The 24,621-nt window shown below is 35.9% G+C and overlaps 4 protein-coding genes and 1 non-coding gene across 6 annotated transcripts; 1 reads left to right on the top strand and 4 right to left on the bottom strand.

The window, feature by feature from the left end:
* Positions 1 to 7,329: 7,329 nt before the first annotated feature.
* On the top strand, positions 7,330 to 10,645 carry LOC108855867 (allantoate deiminase). 2 transcript variants are annotated; one of them, XM_018629785.2, is made up of 12 exons: positions 7,332 to 7,659; positions 7,800 to 7,888; positions 8,358 to 8,461; positions 8,556 to 8,640; positions 8,733 to 8,849; positions 8,924 to 9,033; positions 9,107 to 9,212; positions 9,287 to 9,373; positions 9,449 to 9,691; positions 9,772 to 9,897; positions 9,994 to 10,155; positions 10,317 to 10,645. In XM_018629785.2, the coding sequence occupies exons 1-12, from the start codon at positions 7,425 to 7,427 to the stop codon at positions 10,437 to 10,439; spliced, it is 1,587 nt and encodes a 528-aa protein (XP_018485287.1). In that variant the 5' UTR covers positions 7,332 to 7,424; the 3' UTR covers positions 10,440 to 10,645. The 2 variants fall into 2 exon arrangements, with proteins under 2 accessions (XP_018485288.1, XP_018485287.1); XM_018629786.2 differs by lacking the exon at positions 10,317 to 10,645 and having other exon boundaries at positions 7,330 to 7,659; positions 9,812 to 9,897; positions 9,994 to 10,012.
* A 1,479-nt stretch (positions 10,646 to 12,124) lies between these two features.
* Positions 12,125 to 12,198, bottom strand: TRNAT-AGU (transfer RNA threonine (anticodon AGU)). The gene has a single exon. It is a non-coding gene; the product is annotated as a tRNA-Thr (tRNA).
* Positions 12,199 to 13,049: 851 nt separating this feature from the next.
* Positions 13,050 to 14,140, bottom strand: LOC108851554 (uncharacterized). The gene is made up of 3 exons (XM_018625001.2): positions 13,980 to 14,140; positions 13,754 to 13,891; positions 13,050 to 13,313 (listed from the first exon to the last, which is right to left on the bottom strand). The coding sequence occupies exons 1-3, from the start codon at positions 14,068 to 14,070 to the stop codon at positions 13,297 to 13,299; spliced, it is 246 nt and encodes an 81-aa protein (XP_018480503.1). The 5' UTR covers positions 14,071 to 14,140; the 3' UTR covers positions 13,050 to 13,296.
* A 328-nt stretch (positions 14,141 to 14,468) lies between these two features.
* Positions 14,469 to 18,069, bottom strand: LOC108852547 (cytochrome P450 71A16-like). The gene is given in 5 exon segments (XM_018626050.2): positions 14,469 to 14,894; positions 15,208 to 15,489; positions 15,579 to 15,694; positions 15,697 to 16,075; positions 17,586 to 18,069. Coding segments are annotated over 5 exon segments (1,506 nt in total). The 5' UTR covers positions 17,973 to 18,069; the 3' UTR covers positions 14,469 to 14,552.
* A 3,132-nt stretch (positions 18,070 to 21,201) lies between these two features.
* Positions 21,202 to 23,578, bottom strand: LOC108852812 (cytochrome P450 71A16-like). The gene is made up of 4 exons (XM_018626296.2): positions 23,075 to 23,578; positions 22,232 to 22,726; positions 21,860 to 22,141; positions 21,202 to 21,671 (listed from the first exon to the last, which is right to left on the bottom strand). The coding sequence occupies exons 1-4, from the start codon at positions 23,459 to 23,461 to the stop codon at positions 21,330 to 21,332; spliced, it is 1,506 nt and encodes a 501-aa protein (XP_018481798.1). The 5' UTR covers positions 23,462 to 23,578; the 3' UTR covers positions 21,202 to 21,329.
* Positions 23,579 to 24,621: the final 1,043 nt, after the last annotated feature.

Raw genomic sequence — 24,621 nt, 5'->3', positions numbered from 1 at the left:
AGGTTTTACGCATGCTGAAGAAGCTAAGACACAAACTACTCCAGCTCAGATAAGTGGATGTTTCTTCTGTGGGAAGTTTGGCCATTACAAGAGATATTGCTACAAGTATCTGGAACGGGTCAAACAAGTATGGAGACAACACAAGTTTTGGAGAATAGGGAAGACTTCTCGAGGCTGGATGAAGAAAACCGACTTGTATCCTAAGATAGTGACTGAGCCAAGAAGTACCATACGATGTAACATGGCGCGAGTGTCAAGTGATTCTGAATCTGAGGAACCATGGTACTTCGACAGCGGATGCTCTAGACACATGACAGGAAACATTGAGTATCTAGACAAAGTGTCAAAGGTAAAAGGAGGAAAGGTAACCTTTGGAGATGGAGGATGTGGTGTCATTCAAGGCAAAGGTACAACGTGTAACTCAGAAGTACCTAAATTGGTGAATGTCTACTTTGTCAAAGGATTAAAGGCTAATTTGATCAGCGTGAGTCAACTGTGTGATGACGGACTTACGGTGTGCTTCTCAGCAATTGATTGTCGTGCCATAAACCAACATGGTGTAACAGTACTACAAGGTGTGAGATCTGGCAATAACTGCTACATGTGGGAAAAGAAGGTTAAGTGCTTGTCAGCTCAAGGGAATATTGATCTATGGCACAGACGTTTGGGACATATGAACTTCAGGAATCTAACGAATCTAGTGTGCAACGACTTGGTTCGAGGAGTACCCAAACTCAAGATCGATGACAAGATTGTGTGTGGTGCATGCAATGAGGGAAAGCAAGTCAAGATACAACACAAAAAGGTACCAGATGTTCAGGCAAAGGCACCATTGGATCTAGTTCACATGGATCTCATGGGTCCTATGCAAACCGAGAGTATCGGAGGAAAGAAGTACGTGTTTGTACTAGTGGATGACTACACCAGGTTCACTTGGGTTCGTTTTCTCAGGGAAAAGTCAGAAGTGTCTGAAAGTTTCAAAATCTGGGCGCTTCAACACATAAATGAAAAGGGAGGAATCAAGAAGATACGCAGTGATCATGGAGGAGAATTCGAGAATGAAGACATGACTACCTTTCTTGAATCAAGAGGAATAGCTCACCAGTTTGCAGCACCTTGGACACCTCAACAAAATGGAGTGGTTGAACGAAAGAATAGAACTCTACAGGAAATGGGAAGAGCAATGCTCCATGGTAACAAGATAGCCAAGAGGTTCTGGGCTGAAGCACTCAGCACGGCGTGTTACACAATCAACCGTGTGTATGTCAGAAAAGGGACAACAAAGACACCGTATGAGATGTGGACAGGCAAAACTTCTAATCTTAGTTACTTTCATGTTTTTGGATGCAGGTGCTACATACTGAATGACAAGGACTACCTTGGGAAGTTTGACTCAAGAAGTGATGAAGGATTTTTTCTGGGTTATGCACAGTCTAGTTCAGCATACCGAGTCTACAACAAACGGACAGAATCAATTAAAGAATCAGTTAATGTTGTATTTGATGATTTGTTCAGCATACCGAGTCTACAACATGGGATCAGATGAAGAGGAAGAAGGTGGATCATCCATAGCTGCGACTGAAGTCATTGAGGAAGGTCCGATCTCAGATACAGTACCGCAACCAGTGATTCAGCAAGTTCATCGCAATCATTCGAAGTCTGATGTGATTGGAGGAATTGAAGAAGGACGAAAAACGCGTGGAAAGGTGATCAACTTTAAAGAAATGGTGCAGTTCGCATGTTTCGTTTCATCAATAGAACCTAAGACACACACTGAAGCACTACGTGATGAATATTGGATTGTCGCAATGGAGGAAGAACTTGAGCAATTCACCAGGAACGATGTGTGGGAACTGGTTGCTAGACCTAAAGGAGTAAACGTGGTTGGCACTAAATGGATATTCAAGAACAAGACTGATGAGCATGGAGAAGTAGTTCGTAACAAGGCAAGGCTTGTAGCTCAAGGATACTCACAGATTGAAGGAGTAGACTTTGAAGAAATCTTTGCCCCAGTTGCAAGATTGGAATCCATTCGGTTATTTCTGGGAATGGCGTGCATTCTGAATTTCAAAGTGCATCAAATGGATGTGAAAAGTGCTTTCCTCAATGGAGTCCTTCAGGAGGAAGTCTATGTTAAGCAGCCAAAGGGATTTGAGGACCCAGTGCATCATGATTATGTGTATCGACTGAAGAAAGCATTATATGGGTTGAAGCAAGCACCGCGTGCATGGTATGAACGACTCACAAGGTTTCTATTAGAAGCAGAGTACATCAGAGGGAGTATAGACAAGACGTTGTTCTTCAAGGAAGTTGGAAAAGAGATAATCATTGTTCAAATCTATGTGGATGACATTATCTTTGGAGGCACGTCACAGAAGCTGGTGGATGAGTTTGTTCAGAATATGACTCAAGAGTTTGAGATGAGCATGTGTGGTGAACTGAAGTACTTTCTTGGACTTCAAGTGTCTCAATCAGAGAAAGGTGTCTTCATATCTCAGAGTGCATACGCTAACAGTTACGTAAAGCGATTTGGTATGGAGAACTCCAAAGTGTCTAAGACACCCATGAGTACATCACTGAAGCTGGCACGAGATGAAGCAGGAGAAGATGTGGATGTCAAGCTCTATCGAGGGATGATTGGCAGTCTATTGTACTTAACTGCGAGTCGACCGGATTTGTCATTCAGTGTCGGTGTGTGTGCACGATATCAAGCTAAGCCAAAGGTATCACACCTGAATGCAGTTAAGAGGATCATCAAGTACGTCAAAGGAACAGAGAGCTTGGGCGTGTATTACTCGAAGAATTCCAACAAGAACTTGGTGGGATACTGTGATGCTGATTGGGCAGGATGTGCTGATGATAGAAAGAGTACCAGTGGAGGATGTTTCTTTCTTGGAAACAATCTTATCTCGTGGCTGAGCAAGAAGCAGAACTCTGTATCACTCTCTACGGCGGAAGCAGAATATATTGCCATGGGTAGCTGTTGCTCACAACTTATCTGGATGAAGCAGATGTCAGCTGATTATGGAATGCAATCGGGTCCCTTTCTTGTGTATTGTGACAACAAAAGTGCAATTGATATCTCGAGGAATCCGGTCCAACATTCAAGGACGAAGCACATTGACATAAGGCACCACTTCATCAGAGAATTAGTTGAAGACAATCAGGTAGTAATCGAACATGTAGTTACTGATTTGCAGTTGGCTGATATATTCACTAAATCTCTTGAATTTAATCGATTTATCACATTAAAAAATGCAATTAGTGTGTGTAATCTTGATTGTTGAGTCAAGTTGTGCAGAGAATAGTGCAGGTGCTGATTCGGGATGTACATATGATTCAGATTGGTTTTGGAACCCGAGAACGCTGTGGAAAAGAGCTGCTTGATATGCCGTCAATGTTGTAATGGTACAGGTTTCACGTCAATCTGTGGCCCCCCCCCTCTCAAAAAAAAGAGCCAGCAATGATACAGAAAGATGCTCAGAAAATAAAAAAAAAAAAATTTTGATAGATTCATGATGGGAAACAACAGGGGTTTCACAGCACGAGAATAAAGAATGAAAACCGGCAGCATTGATGAAGGCATATCAATGTGAAAGCTAGCCATAAAAAGACAATCGGCTGCACCAGAATATAAGATCTAGGAAGAGTTATATGTGCAGCTTGAATCAAGCACTGAGGCAACTCGTGAAGCACTTCACACAAATGGTAACTGAACTGAATTGATCTAATGCTTTATAGTAATCTTGATTCAGCCAATTGTGAGTTGTGACTTGTGTTTTATTACTATCTTGAAAGTCTGATGATACATTAATAATTCACGAATGTGCCTAATGATTGTGTGTGGATGAGAGAAATTAAAATGTTGTAGGCATGCAAAGGAGAGGATAAAAAGTCAGGGACCAGATCTGCAATATCAGAAAAGTTGATTCAGTTTTATTCCGTTAAGGGAAGTAGTGGGGAACAAGCCCTAGAAAATTTCCATCGTGCTTAAGAAGCTCAATCTCGCAGCCTCTCTTCATCTCTCACACGATTCTCATACAGAAACCGACATCTACCATGGTGAAAGCAAAGAAAGCAGCTCAACAAGTCGCATCATCCAAGGGAGAGGCACATGCAGCGCCTGAAGAAAGTCGAAGGTCACTCACTGATGGTGAACCTGAATCGCCTCCGCCGAGAAACGATATGCCCGTTTCTGATATTCTACCTGAGGTTACTGAGGAGCTTGACTCGTTCAACACCGCGAAGGAGAAAGCTGCTTCAGAGGATAGCGATGAAAGAACTCCGGGTCTTAGAGAAGAACCATCAGCAAAAGTGCCTGAAGCAGATCCGCAACCGCAACTCGGATCTCCTAATGCTGACATTCAAGATGTGCCAGTCTCTGATAAATCATTGGAAGAGAAGGATGAGTCTCCTCTACCGCTGGTTGTCTTTGAGGACGAGAAGGAACAGAGTGGAGCCGAGGCTGAGTCAGGCAAGCCGGTGGATGACGAACCCATAGATGTTGAAGCTTCACAGAAGGAAGTAAGAAAGAAACGAGTGCTGCAGCGATTAGGGTTGCGTTCTGCAAAACAGAGGAAGACAGGGGAGTCGAGTACACCAACTCAATCTCAGTTTCTCACACCAGAAGATGCAGCCAAGTCTCCATATTTGGCTAAGGAAGCAGGAGCCTCGCCTCAGCTGAGATCGAGAAGGTCTGGTGACAAAAGTGCTGAACCAATGTCTCCTCTCATCAAGAAAAGGTATGATCAGTTCCTTAAGCGTAAAGTACTTGCTGAGCGTTCGGTGGATATGAAGGAAGCTGATCAGTGGGGTTACTTGGCCGTTATCAAGAAAGGATCTATGGAATCAACTGTCTCGAGTCTTGCAGTGTATGTTGAGCAAGTTGTAGCTGAGTTCTATGCAGGTCTGCCGAGTACTAAAGCTGAAGCGGATGTTGATGAAGTGGTTGTCTCTGTACGGGGACAAGAGTACAAGTTCTCGCCTGCGCACCTCAATAATGCCATAGATTGGGAACCACTTACTGAGGAAGAAGAGGAGGAAGCCGCAACGTTGGATGATATCTCGGTAACTGAGTTAGCTTCTTTCATCACCGGAGATACAAAGACAGAATGGGATGGTCTCACTACAGCGGACCTTACTCCATGCTACGGGGCCTTGATGATCATAGCTGCATACAACTGGATTCCCTCGACTCACAAGACATATGTCTCACTTGAGAGAGCAAGACTGATCTACAAGATGGCTCATGGAGTCCGTGTTGATTTGGGGAAGATGATGTTCAGACAGATTCTTAATCTTGGAGTGATTCAAGTCAATGATGCCCGCTGGTTGATCTTCCCTCGCTTGATCATGGCACTTCTTCAAAGTCAGCAGGCGGTTCCATCCTATCCTAGTGACAAGCTCCAACGTCCGGTTCTCTACAAGAAGGATAAACGAGTGGGCGAGATCTATGAGCAGAGACTAGCGAAAGGAAAGGGACCAGCTAAAGCTGAACCAAAGAGAAGCTCTGCAAGGACAACCCGTCAGGCATCTCCTGCTCCGATCCCTGCTCCACGAACTGCTACACCAAGCTCCAGAACTGCACCACGTCGTGTATCCCTTTATGAACTTGGATCAGTTGCCATCCCTCAAGGACCACTCAGCCGTGTTGATCTGCAAGTGGCACTACAGGACACAACACGAGCCCTTCAAGCGCTAGCTGAGATAGTTCAGGATCTTCAGAGTGCTGTAGCAGGTTAGTATCCCTATCCTTATGAATATGTGAGGTATTTTTCTTGGTGTTTTTAATCCGTGTGCTCACAAGCAGGGGGAGAAGAAGAAGACTAGGATGTAGAAGACCAAGATTGTGGGGGAGCTGTGTTTTGTTGCTTTGTTTTTATGTCTATGTTATTTCAATTGCACCACTTGTTGCAATTCCTTGTTATCCATGTTTTCAGACTGGCTAAGATTATGGGGGAGCATTTGCATATGCTATCTTTTGATCTTATGTATTAATTTGCTTAAACCCGGTTTTAGGATAATATAAGTATGTTCTTAATTGTCTTGAGTTGGTTGAATTAACGTTTAGACATATATACTGGTGCTGTTGTGTGTGGTTGGTTCTTGTCTTCTATCTCAGGTACTTGTGAGACGACGAATTAAAAAGGGGGAGATTGAAGGTGTATGGGAAGACGATGCTGTAGCAGAGCTGAAGTAGTTCATGAAGTGTGACATGAACTACTACATCAGAGAGGTGGTTCGTGAGAAGCACGTATCAAGACCGATGTATTAAAAGAAGATTTAATGAAGAGGGACATTAAAGGAAGACTTGAAGAAGAAGCAATCGATCTAAAGAGAAAAGGAAGATTGGCTTATTCGCTGAAGTAGAAGAAATGGAAAGTTTCCATTGGGTAGATAGATTAGATCTAGGGCTTCCTCAAAAATATATAAAGGAGGCGTTGGCACTGTGTTGCCGGTTAACACACAGGGAGAGCTTTTAGCAATAGAGAGTTTTGTACGTCCTAAGAAGGAGAAGCAAAGCATCTAGGGGTTAAGAGCTTAGGTGGTTCAGAGTCTGTCTTAGATCTCTGAACGAGTTGACTAGCAAACAAGTCGAGGTTTGTCTTGAGCTTGTTTGATTTATTGCTTTTAAGAAGAACGTATAAGAGCTTTTGAAAGAATAAATATAGTCGTATTTCTTGGAATTGAATAACCCTGTACTACTGTGTGTTCTACATAGCATAGCTTGCTTATCTTACATTAACATATATGATGCGTGGTGCAGCGTTCTAAAACTATCAAAATGGTCTACTTTATCTGTTGGTACATGTATGTAAATGCAATTTCAAACGTTATAGTTCTTTGTTCTTTAAATATTTCTGAACGTATAGTTATATTTCTTTTATTTGTTAATAATTGCACTGCAGATTTTAGTTTAGGTTGATATTCAATAAGCCGTATTTACACAACCACTTGTTTTGACTGATTTGAAAAATGTCAAACACTGGATGGTTTTAGCTTTTCATTAAGGATGTTTTTGGCGAGAATCAATGTCCGTTTAGTGCCTATCGCCTTTTTTGACACTGGTTTATTCAAGATTAGAAGATTAGTGTACCTAATAAACTTTATAGTAAACAGAAAAAAAAAACAAATAATGGTAATTTGTTCATTACAAGATCCACATGATTCCTACACTACATGTGACCTTCTCCACAAGATTCCACTGACAATTGCCACGTCATGACTTAATATGGGCCCCAAACTGACGTCCAAGTTGGACTACGGGCCCCACCAGCCGCCTCGTTTCCACCATAGAAGCCATCCTCATATATATAAATACCGACGATAGCATTGAGAGTCAGTGGTCTGGTTCCGTTCCGTGGCTGTCTTCTTTGTTTTCATCGTTTTCTTCTCTCGTTAAAGCTCTTTCCAAAGCGGCAGCCATGGCGGTTCTTCATCCTTCCTCCTCTAGATCTTATCATATCCTCTCAAATGCCTACCACACTAGCTTCCATCACCATCACCACCACCATCATCATCATCATCACCCTTCGCTTGTGATCTTCTGGTGCCTCGTGATTTCTCTGTTATCTCCTCTCGCTGTCTCCTCTTCATCCTCCTCGTCTTCTTCCTCCGCGTCGTCCTCCACGTCCTCTTCTTCTTCTCAAATCTCCCTCGGTAAATCTCTATCTCTTTTGTCGCCTTTTGTGATTCTTGGTTTATGTTCATTCGTGATGTTGCGCTGGTTCATGTCGATGAGTCATTGCCATATCTTTGTGGTTTGTTTCTGATATTATTTGAGATTCTTGTCTGAAAAGGAATCGGTGAAACGGAAGGGTCGAAGCAAGATCTGCATCAGGCGATCCTTAGAGACGAAACCGTGGCAAGGTTACACGAGCTTGGACAGGTAAAAACAGAATGTTCATGACGGTTCTATTGCTTAGCTTTCGTTTATTATATGTTTTCAAAATTGTTACTGGTCAATATGTATTCTAATACAAATCTATAACGTTCTTATGACATATGTCTTCGAATGTTTGTCTTCTCGTTTGACCAACATGATTGATAAACTGGATTGAGTGTGTCCTTGTCTCTCAGGGGTTGCTCTTATTTTAATCAAATATTGTACTTTTAAAAGTATTTTTCTTTTTTGCTTATGGAACCTTTCTTAAGTTTCTTATAAGGAGGGATCCAGCTAGTGTTATCTTAAAAGGTGAATGCTTCTCTGTATTACATTGGTTTGACATCAACATTTCTAAGAAGATTGCTTAAAACTCACGAGATCATACTTCATCTCACCATTTCATAAAATCTCTTTGAAGATCACACTGTTAACATATATTAGTATTTTCTTGATGTAATTTTCGAATGTGTAGGTGAGTGATGCAGCTGCTCATTTAGAGAGAACTTTCATGAGTCCAGCATCCATAAGGGCAATAAAGCTTATCCGTGGATGGATGGAAGATGCTGGTCTATCAACGTTAGCTTTAACTCCACTCTCTTTGGTTTATAGTCTTTATCTACAAAAAAATTTGCTTTTGCTAAATTGAAAAAAAAAACTGGATTTTTTGCAGATGGGTTGATAACATGGGGAATGTACATGGTCGAGTGGAACCAAATAATGGAAGCACGCCGGCTCTTCTTATTGGCTCCCATATGGTACATTAACAATCTTCATTTTCTTGTTACCTGTTGTGCGATCTTGAGTGAGATGATAGTGCTGACCATTTGATCTTTACTTGTTTAAACAGGACACTGTTATTGATGCTGGTAAATACGATGGCTCATTAGGCATAATCTCTGCTATCTCTGCATTGAAGGTTCTGAAAGTAAATGGGAAGTTAGGAGAACTAAAGCGACCCGTTGAGGTTAGTCCAGTTATATTTCATTGTGGCTAATGCTGAGAATAAACAAGAAAACTTACGTTGCTTACACATTTCAGGTGATTGCGTTTAGTGATGAGGAAGGTGTGAGATTTCAATGTACTTTCCTAGGTAGTGCTGCTCTTGCTGGTATCATGCCAGTTTCTCGGTTGGAGATTACTGATAAAAGGTTTTACTCAAAGACCTTAGCTTCTTCTCTAGTATACAATACTCACCTTTTTTTTCCATATTCATTCGCTCAGTGGTATAACTGTGCAAGATGCTTTAAAACAAAACTCCATAGACATAACAGAGGAAAATCTTATGCAGCTCAAGTATGATCCTGCAACTGTTTGGGGCTATGTAGAGGTAATAGATCCTTTTTCAGTTAAACAGTACAGACTAGTATGTTGATAATTATTGATTGGTTTATTCTCATGCAGGTTCACATTGAGCAAGGGCCTGTGCTTGAATATGTTGGTTATCCTCTAGGAGTAGTAAAAGGAATTGCAGGACAGACTAGACTCAAGGTAACTTATTCATAACCAAACTTTGTGTGTTTAAAATCTGTGAGAAGGCTAACCAAGATGGACAGAACTCTACAGGTTACTGTAAAAGGCTCTCAAGGACATGCTGGAACTGTTCCAATGTCACTACGTCAAGACCCTATGACTGGTGCTGCGGAACTCATTGTACTAATGGAGAGTGTTTGTAGAAACCCTAAAGAGTATTTAACTTGTGAAGGCCAATGCAACGAGGAGACGATAGAATCCCTTGCTAATTCACTTGTATGTACTGTTGGAGAAATCTCTACGTGGCCAAGTGCTAGCAATGTCATCCCTGGACAGGCAAGAGAAAGAGACTGACTCTCATTTTTTTTTTCGCTTTTATGAATGAACTCTAAATGGTTTCATGGAAGTGAGTTCAGGTAACTTTCACAGTGGATTTACGTACGATAGATGACGTAGGACGCGATGCTATCCTCCATGACTTATCGACTAGGATGTACCAAATATGTGACAAAAGATCGCTTTTGTGCTCCATTGAACGAAAGGTAAATAAAATGAGTTTTGTATTCAAAGTTGTTATACTCTCTGATGTTTTCTTCTTCTTAGCAACTGATTTGTTCCCGTGTTTATCATCGTTGCAGCACGATGCAGACGCAGTAATATCAGACCCTCATTTAAGTTTACAGCTGAAATCAGCAGCTCAGAGTGCGCTTAAGAAGATTACAGGAGAGATACAAGACGAGGTCCCTGTGTTAATGAGTGGAGCAGGACACGATGCTATGGCTATGTCTTACTTAACTAAGGTAATTGAGTTGAAACTTAAAAAACATCTTACTGTAGAGTTCAACATTTGTAATTGAGTTCAAGATGCTCGAGATCATTCCAATCACAGGTTTTAAAAGAGATCCAGTGTTTTAGGATGTATAACTTGTTTTAAGGGATTTGTTTTGGTTTTTTCCGTCAGGTTGGGATGTTATTTGTCCGGAATCGTGGAGGAATAAGTCATTCTCCGGCAGAACATGTCTTGGATGATGATGTTGGTGCAGCCGGTTTAGCCATCTTGGAGTTTTTAGAGTCTCAAATGTAGTTTGTTTTCATAAAAATGAAAAAAATATATATAAATGAGACACAAAGTGGAGTCTTGCGTTTTGAGACTCCTTGAATGTACAGTGTCATTTGTTGTGCTATTTGTCTTTGTTCGGGACTATGCATTTGTATAGAATTAAATCCGATTTACTTTCAATGTATGAACATTGTTAGCTATGGAGAAACTGAATAAATATCTCAAATCAAGTTAGCATACTGTAGAAATGATGATTCAACAGCAAAATGCTGTATTCTTTGCTGTTCCTTCCGTTTAAAAAAAAGATATACATTTTAGATTTTTCACATATATTAAGAAAATATATTAAAATTTGATTGTAAATATATTATATTTTTGTGAATAACAATTGTCCATAACTTTTAGCCAATATAAATCTATTAAACACTATTAATTTTTAAAAAATTTATAATTTTTCTTACACTAAAACATAAAAAATGTATCTTTTTGAAATAATTTTTTTTTCTAGAATATAAATATTTATGAAACAGAGAAAATATTTATTAGTATAACTAATATTTATTAACAACAACAAAATTCGGATTTTCACTGCAAAGATATATTAGTATTTTTTTTCACTAAGAGTGAGAAAGAGCCGCATAACATATGTGTCTTCAAGCAAATCAGTTGAGATACTATTAGAGAGCATTATTTGAACCAAACTGGTCTTCACAGTTTAATATTTTTTGAATGGGAAGCAATAACATGTTAATATTTGCAAATCAAAATTAAAAACAATAACACTTAAGAGTTTGATAAACTGTAGAGAAATATCATTGCGCAAGAAAATTTACCAATGTTTGTTTGTTTCTCTGAAAATCACGTTTATGTTGAAGAGCATTATTAACAAAACAAAAACACAAAAAATTAGATACTCAACTTATCACTGTGGCATTACAACAATTTAATAAAAGAATTAGAGTCTCAAAAAGTTGTTAAGAACATCACTGTTGGATGTTTTCGGCACCAAAAAGTTCTTTTGTTTTCCTTATCAACTTCTAGCTTAATCGGGAGAAAAAACTGTACAGTTGTTGCATCATCATCGATTGCTATTAACAAATAGTTTGGTAATTGTGTGATTTTTTAGCATGAGCAATATATACATTGTGTAACTAGTATCAAATGTATTTGAATGTGTCTTTTAGTCTTTTTCGTTGATTTGTAATTATATCGTTAATCTATCATTCAACTATTTCTCATTATATGATGAAGATATGCTAGATTTTACTATTTTGACACAAATTTTAAGTGATTGGAGACACATTTGAACAAAATAAACTGAGAAATCAAATCTACATGACCCAAAACTCTAGATTATTGATCAAATGAGTTTCCTATCATTTAACACTTGCAAACGTATAATATAGGAATTATAATGTATGTGAATGGTAGAAAATATTAAAACATACAAAATTTCACTTCAAGCAAAGAACTTGCATTTACATATGCACTTATTCTAAATTTTATATTCAATTTTTTTATTTTAAAGAAATTTGCTGAAAGTATTTTTTAAAATCATCTAGTAAATTGTTTCACGAAGATATACTAGATTGAGTTAGGACTTGACGAGTAGTTGTACAGTCTAATGTAATATTATAAATAAAATAAAAAGAATCAGTCTTGACATTTGAGGGATATACTTTCCAAACGAGGAAAAAAGAGTGAAAAACTGCTTTCATTGAGAGTTGAACTCAAGACCTCCCGCTTACTAAACGGGTGCTCTAACCAACTGAGCTATGAAAGCTCATATGCTGAAATTTGTATCAAATTTAGAGAATAATCAAAACTTGAAAGAAAAGATAACTTCTGTTATCTATAGGATTTGATGGTAACTTGAGAGCTCCTCAATGTACTTAACCTCGATAAGAACCAGTTTTCAGGTTTGGTTCCTCAAGATATGGGGATCGTTAATAAAACTGGAAGCCCTTGATCTGCAATAGGGGATATGAAGAGTTTGTGCTTATCTCGACCTATCTTTTCTCAAGATAGCCAGCTGATTCCTTTATAGGAAACACAAACAGGCCTCTGCGGAAGATCTCTTGGTCACTTCAACAGAGCTGGAGGAAACATCAAGCAACAAGGTCTTATTAGTGCCTTGGCAGCAATTGCTTTGACGTACTTTTAATTGCTCTCTTCTTCAAACAAAGGCATGACTTCTTCAAGAAAGTGAAGGATGGAAAGCACTGCTTACTCTCGTCTACAAGCTCTTCTACACAAGGCTGAGCTTTAGAATGGTGAGACCGTTGCTGTGAAGAAGATTCTCTGGATAGATGATCTCATTTTCAACAAGAGCTTCAGCAGAGAAGTTGATATATGAGTAGTATATGGAGAACGGAAGCTGTAAAAACTGATGCGTGCAAACTTGAATTTTCTTTTCTGATGTTCTGTTTTTTTTTTAATGTTTTTTGTTTGTTGCATATATATAGAGCCCTAGTGGCCGTTCCACAAATGATTATCGCTTCGCCTGCACATTTGCACATATCTAAGGGCTACTAGCAAGTATGTTGCTTTCCCCTGCAACTTGAGCCAAGTTATATTAACCTGAGATTTTCAGATTTTCCAATTGAGTAAAAGAAGATGAAGTCTTGAACAGTATTAAGCATTGAAAGGTTTGTCATTCGAAATTATTAGAGCCAGGTACAAACAGATTCAGACTGTGAGATGAAAACACAAATCATCTTTAGGTTCATTAACCAAAAACGAACGGAAAGAGCTCCAATACCGAAGCAAAAGGAGATCCAGCTCTAAGAAAAAATAGAAAAGCTTTTACATGGAAGATCAAAGAAATCAAGCACTTGAGATGACTTCAGAGAAAATATTTTTCTTTTCTGAAGACGTCAAACTAATCCCGATCTTCATCTGCATTATAACAAAAAAAAAACAAGTAAAAGGTCAATATCTAAGTGTGCAAACACATTCAATCCAACAAAACAAACACACCAAATTCAGCAACACCCTCACAATAAGCATATATTTTTAACATGAAACCAAAACAAGAAAGTCCTTGAACTTAAAGATGAACATAAAGTTCCACAAAGCTGTAACAAATAAATAATAAATAAAAATGCCTCCGTTCAAATTCAAATCAAGTTTCTAGTATCCATAATGCAAAATAGTATTACAGCCTATGTAATAAACTGATCTGCAACAAGCTATAGCCTAAACAGACTAAACTTGCAAAAGATTCAACCTTGAGGTAAAAAAAGGACAATCAAACCATTACAACACTATGATTACATTTCGAAATACGAATCAACACATAAGAAACAAAAAAAAAAGACTTATAATTGAAAACATACCAAAGTAACGGCGCTCGTTGGCAGCTCTGGCCTTATCGAGCATAACTTCGAGATCTTCCTTGAGCTTCACATCCCATTTCACGAGCTGGTTTGCGAACACAGCACCGAGTCCCATACCCACCACATGCTCCCACGGATCTTAACCCAGATTTTTTTTTTCAACAAGAATCAGAAACCGGGAAATGGAGAGAAGAGAAGAAAACCAAAAAAAAAACTAGGGGCTTACGGCGCATGTAAGGAAGCTTGCGGAGAGCGTTGGAGTACATCTGGGTACCGAGTCCCAGCAAAGCTCCCACCATCGTCGCACTCAGAGGCATCGTTTTCGATCTTCTTCCTTCTTCTTCTTTTCGATCTTCTCAATCTCTTGTTGTTTGGTTGGTCGATTACTCTTGACTTAAAGCTGCACCACGTTGGGCCCCACATTCACTTGGTATGACGTGTGCTTACTGATTGGTTCTCTTTTCTTATTTATGGGCTTCGTCCGCATAACAAAAAAAAGAGTGGGGGGCCCAAGGGCCTTATACTTATGAACAAATATATGTGTAGGAAAACTAATTTGGTAATTTTAGTTTTTATGCTCAAAGTCTATTTCCATTAATCCAAATCATTCACTATATGGTTTGATCAAATCTTATTGAGGAGTGCTACTGAATTTGGCAATGTCGAATACAATTATAGACATGATTCAAGATTCAAATCTTATTGCATATAACAAAAGAAAACAGAATAATGCAAAGACGCTCTTACAATAGAGTCAAGAGACGGGGTCACAAAAACGACCAGGAGTTGCAGAAAAAGTTTAAATAGGAAACACAGCAGAAGATGGAAAGACAATAAGAGGGTATTTGCGACATGCCTCTATACCAGCTGCCTCGGCTAGATCAGGCATATCAACTCCATGTGGTCCGGCCTGGACTCTCCAGTCAAACCGTTTCACAAGGTTTGCTATTGTCACTTCAACCAATACCAATCCCAATCTGATTCCAGGACATAGTCTTCTCCCTGATCCAAATGGAATGAATTTATAATCTTGTCCTTGAAAATCCAGAGATGAATTTAAATGTCTCTCTGGCTTATATTCTTCTGCATCTGGTCCCCATGTCGCATTATCTCGTTGAATTGCCCATGCATTAATCATCACCTGTATTGGATTTTTTTAAAACGTTAATTGTTTTAACGTTTTTTTTTAATAGTAGTATTAAAAATTGGGTATGGGTTAATATAGAACGATAATATTTTGCTTCTGTTACACTTATTTTTAAAGTCTGAAATATTATATTTTACACTAAGAAGATATACATCTTATAAAATTATTTGCAAAATATATACACAAAACGTGGATTTTTTTTTTCATTTGGTTAAAAAAATAAATTCATGGTGGTCCAGTTTTATTCGGTCAATTTCGCATCGCATGTAATGTAACACGTAGCACGTAGCACATAAAGATATGTTACCTGTGTGCCTGCAGCAATGTCATATCCTTTTAATCTGACATCTTCGCTTAATAGTCGGGGGAGTAGTATTGAAACTGGCGGATGCAAACGAAGTGTCTCCTTGATTACAGCATTTAAGTAATTCATCTTCTCAACATCGTCCTCGTTTACATATGAATTATGCGTTGAAACCGAACAAATCTCGTCTCGAAGTTTCTTCATACACTCTGGATGTCTAATAAGCTCTGTCATTGTCCATTCTAGCACTGACGAAGCTGTGGCCGTCCCCCCAATGAACATGTCCTTAAAAGGGAACAAAAAGTTTATTTTACTCAGTAGTTTAAATGATTCATTCATAATATTACATGATAAAAGTTTCAAATGTGTCTTACCATGATGACGAGTTTTAGGTCGGTTCTATCAAAAACGAATGGTGTTATCTTCTCCCTTTGAATCGATAACAACGTTTCAACAAAACCTGTTCTTTTGTTATCTGCATCTACATCATGTGATCTTGCACCACTTTTTCCAAAAAATCATCGAATGTTTTACTTACTTCTTCTGCTTTACTCTCCAATCTGCGGATCCAATCTATCCATGCCAAACTAGGAATGTATTCCGCTACGGGGAATGTGCCAAAGACCCGTGCAAATGTCTTCACTAAGGTCTTGATATCGACTGTGCCTTCGTCACTACTATATTTTCTTCCCAAGGCAACTTTACTCATTACATCGCTTGTTAGGGTAATAAAAAGTTGGCTAAGGTTTACTATAGAAGAAGATGAACTCGCTTTCTCCAACTTTTCCATTAGAGTACTAATCTCTTCTTCTCTCTGTTTATGAAAGGACCGAACCATTTTGTTGTTCAGAAGATGCATATTGCATAAAGTCTGCATCAAATCAGTTTCAAGACGACATTTATCATTAGAGCACTTTTAATGGTGGCAACCGACATGGGTTTCTTAAAATCACAAAATATAGTTTTTTTAATAAAACTAAATTAATTAACTAAATTTGCTTTTTTAAAAGTCAAACAAGTAAATAGTTGACATTTTGACAATAGAGTTGATTTGGAGTTCTAAGAGCATAATTAAAAGTCAAACAAGTAAATAGTTCCTTCTTTTGCAAGAAGTGAATTTGGTGGAGTTATTATACTGTTTGTTCGCGGACTTCACTAATACATGGTCAAATAAAGTTTTAGAGATAATGATGCTCTAATCTCTTGTTTTTAATAACTTCTTCAACTTCTCTCTCTTTTCTTTTTAATTTTTTCCTTTATTTTTATTAATTGCATCTTTTCTACTTATATTATCCCCTCTTCGTCCCCCCCCCCCTTTAAAGGTGTTCTTAATAGTTCATTCCTATGTATTCTATTCCCCTCCTTTTTTATATATGACTTATATATGACATCTTGTATATTTCATTTACTATCCTCTGTCAACCAACATAGAAGGTAGATGAATTGAATTTGTCAACTAGAATAAATATAAAGGATAAATAAAGTCATTACTACTATATTTACAATTTGTCAACTAGAATAAATAATGTAAAGGATAAATAAAGTCACTACTACTATATTTTACATAGATTTCTGGAAAACGTTACATATATTGGAACAAAAAATAGTTCCAAAATGACTGAAAGGAGGGAGTATAGAACTTTATAAATTAATGTTCCATAAAGTAATACATTATTTATTAATAAATTATATTGGCTCCAAGTTACCATAATTCAAAATATTATATTATTCGATAAGATAATTAGATAAATAAATTTTAAAAAAAAAATATATATATATATATGATTGCACTAACATTATATTAAATATTGTATTATTCTTTATTCTCAATGGATTTTATCTCAAATTTTCTTACAAATTTAAAATTTTTTGATAATATTTTATTATATTATATCTAAAACACATTTATATTAATAAGTACATAGGTTCTATACACCAAATTATCACTAAAATGAACCCTAAATTTAATATTTATATAAACCGTGAAAACAATTGTCCTTTTTATTTATACTAATATATATTATAAACTATGTAAATCTTGAAAATAAATGTAAATTAAAAACTCCATAACTTAATAAAATATTATATCGTAACATTATTATTTATTTAGTTTTACTGTACATCACCTTTGTACATCACCGTTGAGACATTGGATAATTTAGATCAGATGAATAACAAAGAATGAGTTATGAGTTGTGAGAATACTCGATGTGGATATTTGTTAGTTGACAACATTAGATGCCTTGAGTGACAAGAAAACTTGACTTTTTTCATTTGTATAGATTTTTTTGGTTATAAATTTAGTTCTAAAACTTACATATACTCCAATGTTAAACATTAAATTTTACGGTTGTCAGAAAAAGAATTAGAAAAGTGAAAACCTTCATATTCCTCCAATATTCGCCATAGGGGGCAAAGGCTATATCTCTCCCACCTTTCATAACTTTGCCTATAGCTTTGGTCATAGGTCGGTTGGCGAATATACGATCATGTGTTTTCAAAACGTCATGAGCTACTTCAGCAGAGGAGACTACGAGAACCGGGACACGGCCAAAGTGAAGGAGCATGAGTGGTCCATAACGGAGGCTAAGGGAACGAAAGGAGCGGTGAGGGGAGAGACTAAGCTGGTGGAAGTTTCCGATGATCGGAAGCCGCCACGGAGACGGTGGTGGACTAAGTTTGGTGGTGGTTGTTCGTTTGAAGAGTTGTTTTAGGAAGAGAAAGGCTAATAAGGTGGCTAGACATAGAGAAATTAAGATAATCTCCATTTCTTAATTTCAAAGGTGGTTTCAGTCAGAAATCGTGTTTATCTAAGTGTTTAACGAATATTATTAGTTTTTTTTCTGATCAAATGAATGTTATTTGTGCATCTGATCGTGCTCACGACTCTCCATTTATAAGGGGAGGATCCCTTACCTGGCATATAAACAGTAATAACATAATATTTGGATATAAGTTTTATTTTTGTACCTAAACAGAACAAAGCAGGACATTAATATATTGCATTAGAAAAAATTATAAAGAATATATATAATATATAAATTTGCCTGATATCTTGCAAAATAATAAAACCTGTTTGAATTATACTAGTAACATATACTATTAAGTATTAAGTGCTTAGATAATTTATAATTTATAAATTTATAATCAATTAATATTTCATGAGATTTTGGGGGTTATAGACCATTTAGAAAGGATTTTTATAGTTTGGGGTTTAATTTTCTTTTTGTTACAAATTTAAGAATCTGTTTATATGTAAAATTTCAAAAAATTTAAAGATTTGTTACAAATATTTTATCCAGTTTGGTCTAGAACCGATCATGTTTATTATCCATAAAATATTTAAAATGAAATTAGATCATCTAAGAATATTTAACACGAAATCTTCCACACTACAACTAATAGTTGTTGACTTATATTAATTATCTTCTATTTATTATTTGGTGAGAGGGTATAATATTTGTTTGATGTGTAATTATTAGTGGATAACCCTATTCCATTTTAAAATCTCTAATACAAAACTTATTATTGGCTTCATCTCCCATAAAGGAAACATACCAGCTTAAATATCTTCATAAGGTTGTCATTGGACTATTCTTTTTTTGTCATACGAGATCATCAATACTATTAAAATGAGATCATGACCAGTTGATAAAATGTTATATCTAATTTATTTCATAATTTTATGTAAATTATTATCTAAATATATCATATAACTATCTTTAATTATATATAAATATGATTACAAAGAAAAATATAAATATAATTTAAAAATACTAATATAAAAATTAAATTTCTAAAAAATAATTTGAAACAGAAAATATATACACCTTTTAAATATAAAAACTAAATTTCTAAAAAAAATTTAAAATAAAAATATATTCCACCTTTCTAAAGGACGGATCAAGAAAGTAGTTATCATCAAAGAGAAAGTCCACTGGACTAGTACAAGAAGATAAGGTACAAAGTCTATAAGGTAGATACACGTTACATTGTAACTGGAACGACATTTTGTGGAATAGATTTGTTTGGAATGCACCATTCCGTAAGAGCATCAATAACGGCAGTTGTTTAGAGAGAACGCTTGGAACAAAAATATTAAATAAATGAGTGGGTCCCATAGAAAACACAAGCCACACATGATTTGTTGCTTGTATAAGCAGCGTTGTTTGGTGTTTCCGCGGGCCCCACCGACGCGTGGTGGCCCGCGATTGATCCTTTCCAATTTTTTTTTTTTTTTAAAATCACACAGAAAAAAAATATTTTAAAAAAATAAAAACTTAAGCACCTCTTTTTTAGCTTCCTGCGTTAAGGATGCTCTAACATTCCAAAAAATAATTACCAGTCACAATGAACACCATTCCAAAACAATTCCATATATTCCATTTTTGGAATGAAATAAAAACTAATATCCTTTGTAAAATTTATTCCTTTTGTTCTACGATATAAACCCTTGTGAATGAATGGAATGAGTGGAATTAACAATTCCATTAATATTTTCAGTTTCTATTCCATTTTATTCATCATTCCATTTTTTTTCTATTCCGAAAATATTCATTACTTTTATTCATGATATTCCTACAACAAAGAACCAGTTACAGCCATAATAATTGAAATTGAAAATACGTGTAAAATACTTGTGAAAGGTGGTTCTTTGAACTGGACTATTCCCAGTGAAACCAGATAATCTATTTAAAGGATGGAGAATTTGTTGGGTAACCAAAAAGGAAAAAAGTATACAAAAACTGATGACAGCAACAACAAAAATGATCTGTTCTTTCTCTTCTAAAATTGCCATAACATCATCAAAATCTAATTAATTTAGTCTCGACAATATTTAATAGAGGTGTTAAATCAAAGAATATTCAACAACTAAATTACTACAATGATAATGTTAAATAATGAAGTTCAATGATACAGATTTATTAGTTTTGAAAACATTTAAGATGATGAATAAGAATGAAATGAGAACTATCAATGCTATAAATCAATTTTATATCATCTAGTTATTTAAAATTACTCATTTTATTTTTAAATAAATGTCATTTCCACTTTTCTACACAGATTAAAAAATAGCTGAAATTTATATAATTGTTTATTAATTACACCTATCTAATCAATAATATTTAAGATAAATAAAATATTTATAAAATCAATCCAATTTACAATTAATTTTAAAAATAAATATAATTTGCATTGAAATTATAAAGTGATAATTTTCATATTAAAAAGAAAAAATATTAAAACGATATTTATTATAAACCAGAGAGATTATTACTTAATATATATTTGTACCGCACTTATATAACGAGGCTGAAAAACTTTGGCAAATGGGACTTCATTTATTTGTTTACCTGTATATCAGCACATAAAACAGATTCGTTTAGTACGCAGCAGTTCTACTAATGTTTTAAATTTTATTAGTATCTAAACAATTAAATAATTGTATAATTATGTAATTACTATGCATAATATTTTTAATTTCAATCTATATGCACAAAATAAAATTATATATATATATAGCTTTATTAAAATTAAAATTTAATAGTAAATATAGTTAAAACTTTCTCTGTTTCTAAATAGATGATGTTTTTAAAAAAAATTTGATATTTGAAAATAGATGATTTTTTCATATATTAATGTACATTTTAACTTTATCAAAAGCTGTGAAACCAATGATATTTTGTAGTATTTTTTGTGATTGGTTAAATAATTTTAATTTTAACTGCTATTTTAAAGATAAAAACAAGTTTTTAATAATGGTGTACGATCCTAAAATTTGGTGTACTTTGGAACCGAAGGAATATTAAAATTACTCAAATTCCATGATTTCTTGCGTGTATTTTGGAACCGAGGAAATATAAAATTACTCAAATTCCATGATTTCTTTTTTCCGATTTTTCGGCAAATCGTTAAGTTTAGGTCATCATCACACCGATTGCATGTCGCGATTTTCTGAACAAGAAATACAGCATATAAAACAGAAAGAAAAAAAAGAAACCGAAATCTTCAGTGCACATGCACTTCAATTTTACCATAGACTCAAGAGTCGGCTAACAATAACGAAAAGCGAGGAGCAGAATCATCACAGACGGGTTTCAATGGCGATAATGGTGCAGAAAAGTTTAAATGGGGAACATAACAGAAGTTGGAAAGACAATAAGAGGGAATTTGCGACAAGCCTCTATACCAGCTGCCTCTGCTAGATCAGGCTTATCCATTCCATGTGGTCCGACCGGGACTCTCCAGTCAAACCGTTTCACAAGGTTTGCCACCGTTACTTCAACCAATACCAATGCCAATCTAATTCCAGGACATAGTCTTCTCCCTGATCCAAATGGAATGAATTTATAATCTTGTCCCTGAAAATCCCAAGATGAATTTAAATGTCTCTCTGGTTTAAATTCTTCTGCATCTGGTCCCCATGTCGCATTATCTCGTTGGATTGCCCACGCATTAATTATCACCTGTATTGGAATTAAAATGTAATTGCTTTAACATCATTCTTAAAACATTTGATAAAACTATTCATATGTTATTTTTATTTGAAAGTAAACATAATAATTTGGCATGTAATGTATATGCAGATTTTACAAAGAACGAAACACGTAACATATAAAGTTGTTACTAATTAATGTTCATAAAATAATGCTACCTGTGTGCCTGCAGCAATGTCATATCCTTTTAATTTGATATCTTCGCTTAGTTGTCGGGGGATTAGTACGGAGAGTGGCGGGTGTAAACGAAGTGTCTCCTTGATTACAGCATTTAAGTAGTTCATCTTCTCTATATCTTCCTCGTTTACATATAAATTATGCATTGAAACGGAACAAATCTCGTCTCGAAGTTTCCTCATACACTCTGGATGTCTCATAAGTTCTGTCATCGTCCATTCTAGCAGTGACGAAGTTGTTGCCGATCCCCCTAAGAACATGTCCTTAAAAAGGAACAAAAAGATTATTTTACACAGTAGTTTTAAATGATTCATTCATAATATTACATCATAAAATATTTAAATGTGTCTTACCAAGATGATGAGTTTTATGTCGCTTTTATCAAAAACGAATGGTGTCATCTTTTCTCTTTGGATCGATAACAACGTATCAACAAAACCTGATCTTTTTTTTTCTGCATCTACATCATGTTCTTGCACGACCTTTTCCAAAAAATCATCGAACGTTTTACTCACATCTTCTACTTTACCGTCCAATCTGCGGATCCAATCTATCCATGCCAAACTAGGAATGTAATTCGCTACAGGGAATGTGCCTAAGATCCGTGCGAATGTCCTTACTAATGTCTTGATATCGATTGTGTCTTGGTCACTGCTATATTTTCGTCCCAAGGCAACTTTACTCATTACATCGCTTGTTAGGGTAATAAAAAGTTGGCTAAGGTTTATTGTTGAAGAAGATGAACTCGCTTTCCCCAACTTTTCCATAAGAATATTAATCTCTTCTTCTCTGTCTTTGTGGAAGGACCGAACCATTTTGTTGGTCAGAAGATGCACTATGCATAAAGTCTGCATCCAAATCAGATCAAAGAAAAATTAGGATATATCACTAATAGGCTAATAGGCTAATAGGCCATTTATATATGTATATACTATCTACAACACCGTTGAGACGTTGCAGATCATAAAACCTGAACAGATGCAATACCCTTAAACATGATTATCCGAAAATCCAAAATACCGTAACTGAATCTGAAGGGATATTTTAACGCTCAGCCTACTAAATGCTTTCAAGGAATAAGATAATTTGACCTTTTTAGTTTCTATTATTTTAGGTTATAAATTTAGTTTCCAGACATAATTGAGTTTAGATATTAACTTTTACGGTTATCACAAAATAATAAGAAAGGTGAAAACCTTAATATTCCTCCAGTATTCGCCATAGGGGGCAAACACGAGATCTCGCCCACCATTCGTAACTTTATCAACAGTTTTGGTTATTGGGCGGTTGGCGAATAAACGATCGTGTGTTTTCATAACGTCATGAGCTACTTCAGCAGAGGAGACTACAAGGACCGGAACACGGCCAAAGTGAAGGAGCATGAGTGGTCCATAACGGAGGCTAAGAGAACGAAAGGAGCGTTGAGGGTTGAGACTGAGCTGGTGAAAGTTACCAACGATGGGAAGCCGCCATGGAGACGGGGGTAGGTTAAGTTTGGTGGTGGTTGTTCGTTTAAAGAGTTGTTTTAGGAAGAGAAGGGCTAATAAGGTGGTTAAACATAGATAAACTAAGATCATCTCCATTCTTATTTTGACAGTTGATTTCAATCAGAAATCGTGTTTGTGTAAGTGTTCAATGAATGTTATTAGTGATTTGTGTATCTAATCGTGCTCACGACTCTATTTTATAGGGAGGACCTTGCGTGTATATATATAGTATCGTTGTGTTGACATAATTTTTGGATATTTCTTTTTTGTACCTAAACAAAACAAAGCAGGACATCAATATATTTCTTTCGTTTCTATACAGAAACAGAGAATTAGGTTTGGTATGACCTAAGATTTATTGCGTGATAGTATGCAAAATAATAAAATCTGATTTAATTATTCTATAATATATATCTATTACTATATGCTTGGTTATAGATAAATAGATAATATATTAATTTATAATTTAATATTTAATATTTTAAAATTCGTATAAAATTTAAACTGTAAAGGTGAAAAATAAAACTAGATCATATACCAAAAAAATAAGAACATTAACACGAAATCTTCCATACACACACACAGAAAACTAATAGTTTGTTGTGAAACTGTGTTTTATTATTGAATCAAAGTGTTTCTTATATAGGAAATACATGGCGACATGGACCTAAATACAATGAGCCATAAACGGGTCAAGATTACAAGTAAATATCTAATGGGCTGGACATCCATAAACATAATATTCATAACACTCCCCCTTGGATGCCAGAACCATATAGAGCTTGTAGTGTGCTTAATGTTGCCTCATTAAAACCTTACTCGGAAAACCCAGTGGGACAAAACCGAAGTGAAGGAAAAATAGTACAACACACACTACTCCCCCTGTTCTGGACCTCCGTTCTTCAAGTCTGGCGCATGGACACTTTGATGGTTTAGCTTCATGGGCGCCAAATCTTGAACTGGTCCTTCTGTTGCCACGTCCCAAACGGATAGGTAGACTTCATAGATGTGTAGTTGGTGTAGACATGGTGAAGAAATCGGCTAACATTTCTCATGACTGAACTTGTAGTACTTTGTGCTTCTTCATCATTCTCCAAATGTGTATAACCTGTTTGAGACCTTGTATAAACCTGTAACATTTATTAAAACCAAACAATCCCTTTTCTTTTGGGTTTTGTTAGTATAAATCAATCTCAAACTTTTAGTTCCTTAGAAGGCAACTTAGGATATATTGATCATGTCCCATTGTCTCATGT

Source organism: Raphanus sativus, chromosome 4, assembly GCF_000801105.2.
Source record: "Raphanus sativus cultivar WK10039 chromosome 4, ASM80110v3, whole genome shotgun sequence".
Taxonomy (NCBI): Eukaryota; Viridiplantae; Streptophyta; class Magnoliopsida; order Brassicales; family Brassicaceae; genus Raphanus; species Raphanus sativus.
This window is presented reverse-complemented; position numbering and strand designations above follow the sequence as displayed.

What these genes read in the sequence shown, in the direction of transcription:
- LOC108855867 (XM_018629785.2), top strand. Translation starts at nt 7,425, where the DNA reads ATGGCGGTTCTTCATCCTTCCTCCTCTAGATCTTATCATATCCTCTCA. An exon ending in TTCTTCTCAAATCTCCCTCG is followed by an intron (nt 7,660 to 7,799) that starts GTAAATCTCTAT and finishes TTGTCTGAAAAG; the next exon opens with GAATCGGTGAAACGGAAGGG. An exon ending in CTGTTTGGGGCTATGTAGAG is followed by an intron (nt 9,213 to 9,286) that starts GTAATAGATCCT and finishes ATTCTCATGCAG; the next exon opens with GTTCACATTGAGCAAGGGCC.
- LOC108851554 (XM_018625001.2), bottom strand. Translation starts at nt 14,070, where the DNA reads ATGCCTCTGAGTGCGACGATGGTGGGAGCTTTGCTGGGACTCGGTACC. An exon ending in CAAGCTTCCTTACATGCGCC is followed by an intron (nt 13,892 to 13,979) that starts GTAAGCCCCTAG and finishes ATCTGGGTTAAG; the next exon opens with ATCCGTGGGAGCATGTGGTG.
- LOC108852812 (XM_018626296.2), bottom strand. Translation starts at nt 23,461, where the DNA reads ATGGAGATGATCTTAGTTTATCTATGTTTAACCACCTTATTAGCCCTT. An exon ending in ACATAAAACTCATCATCTTG is followed by an intron (nt 22,142 to 22,231) that starts GTAAGACACATT and finishes TTCCTTTTTAAG; the next exon opens with GACATGTTCTTAGGGGGATC. An exon ending in ACATTGCTGCAGGCACACAG is followed by an intron (nt 21,672 to 21,859) that starts GTAGCATTATTT and finishes ATTCCAATACAG; the next exon opens with GTGATAATTAATGCGTGGGC.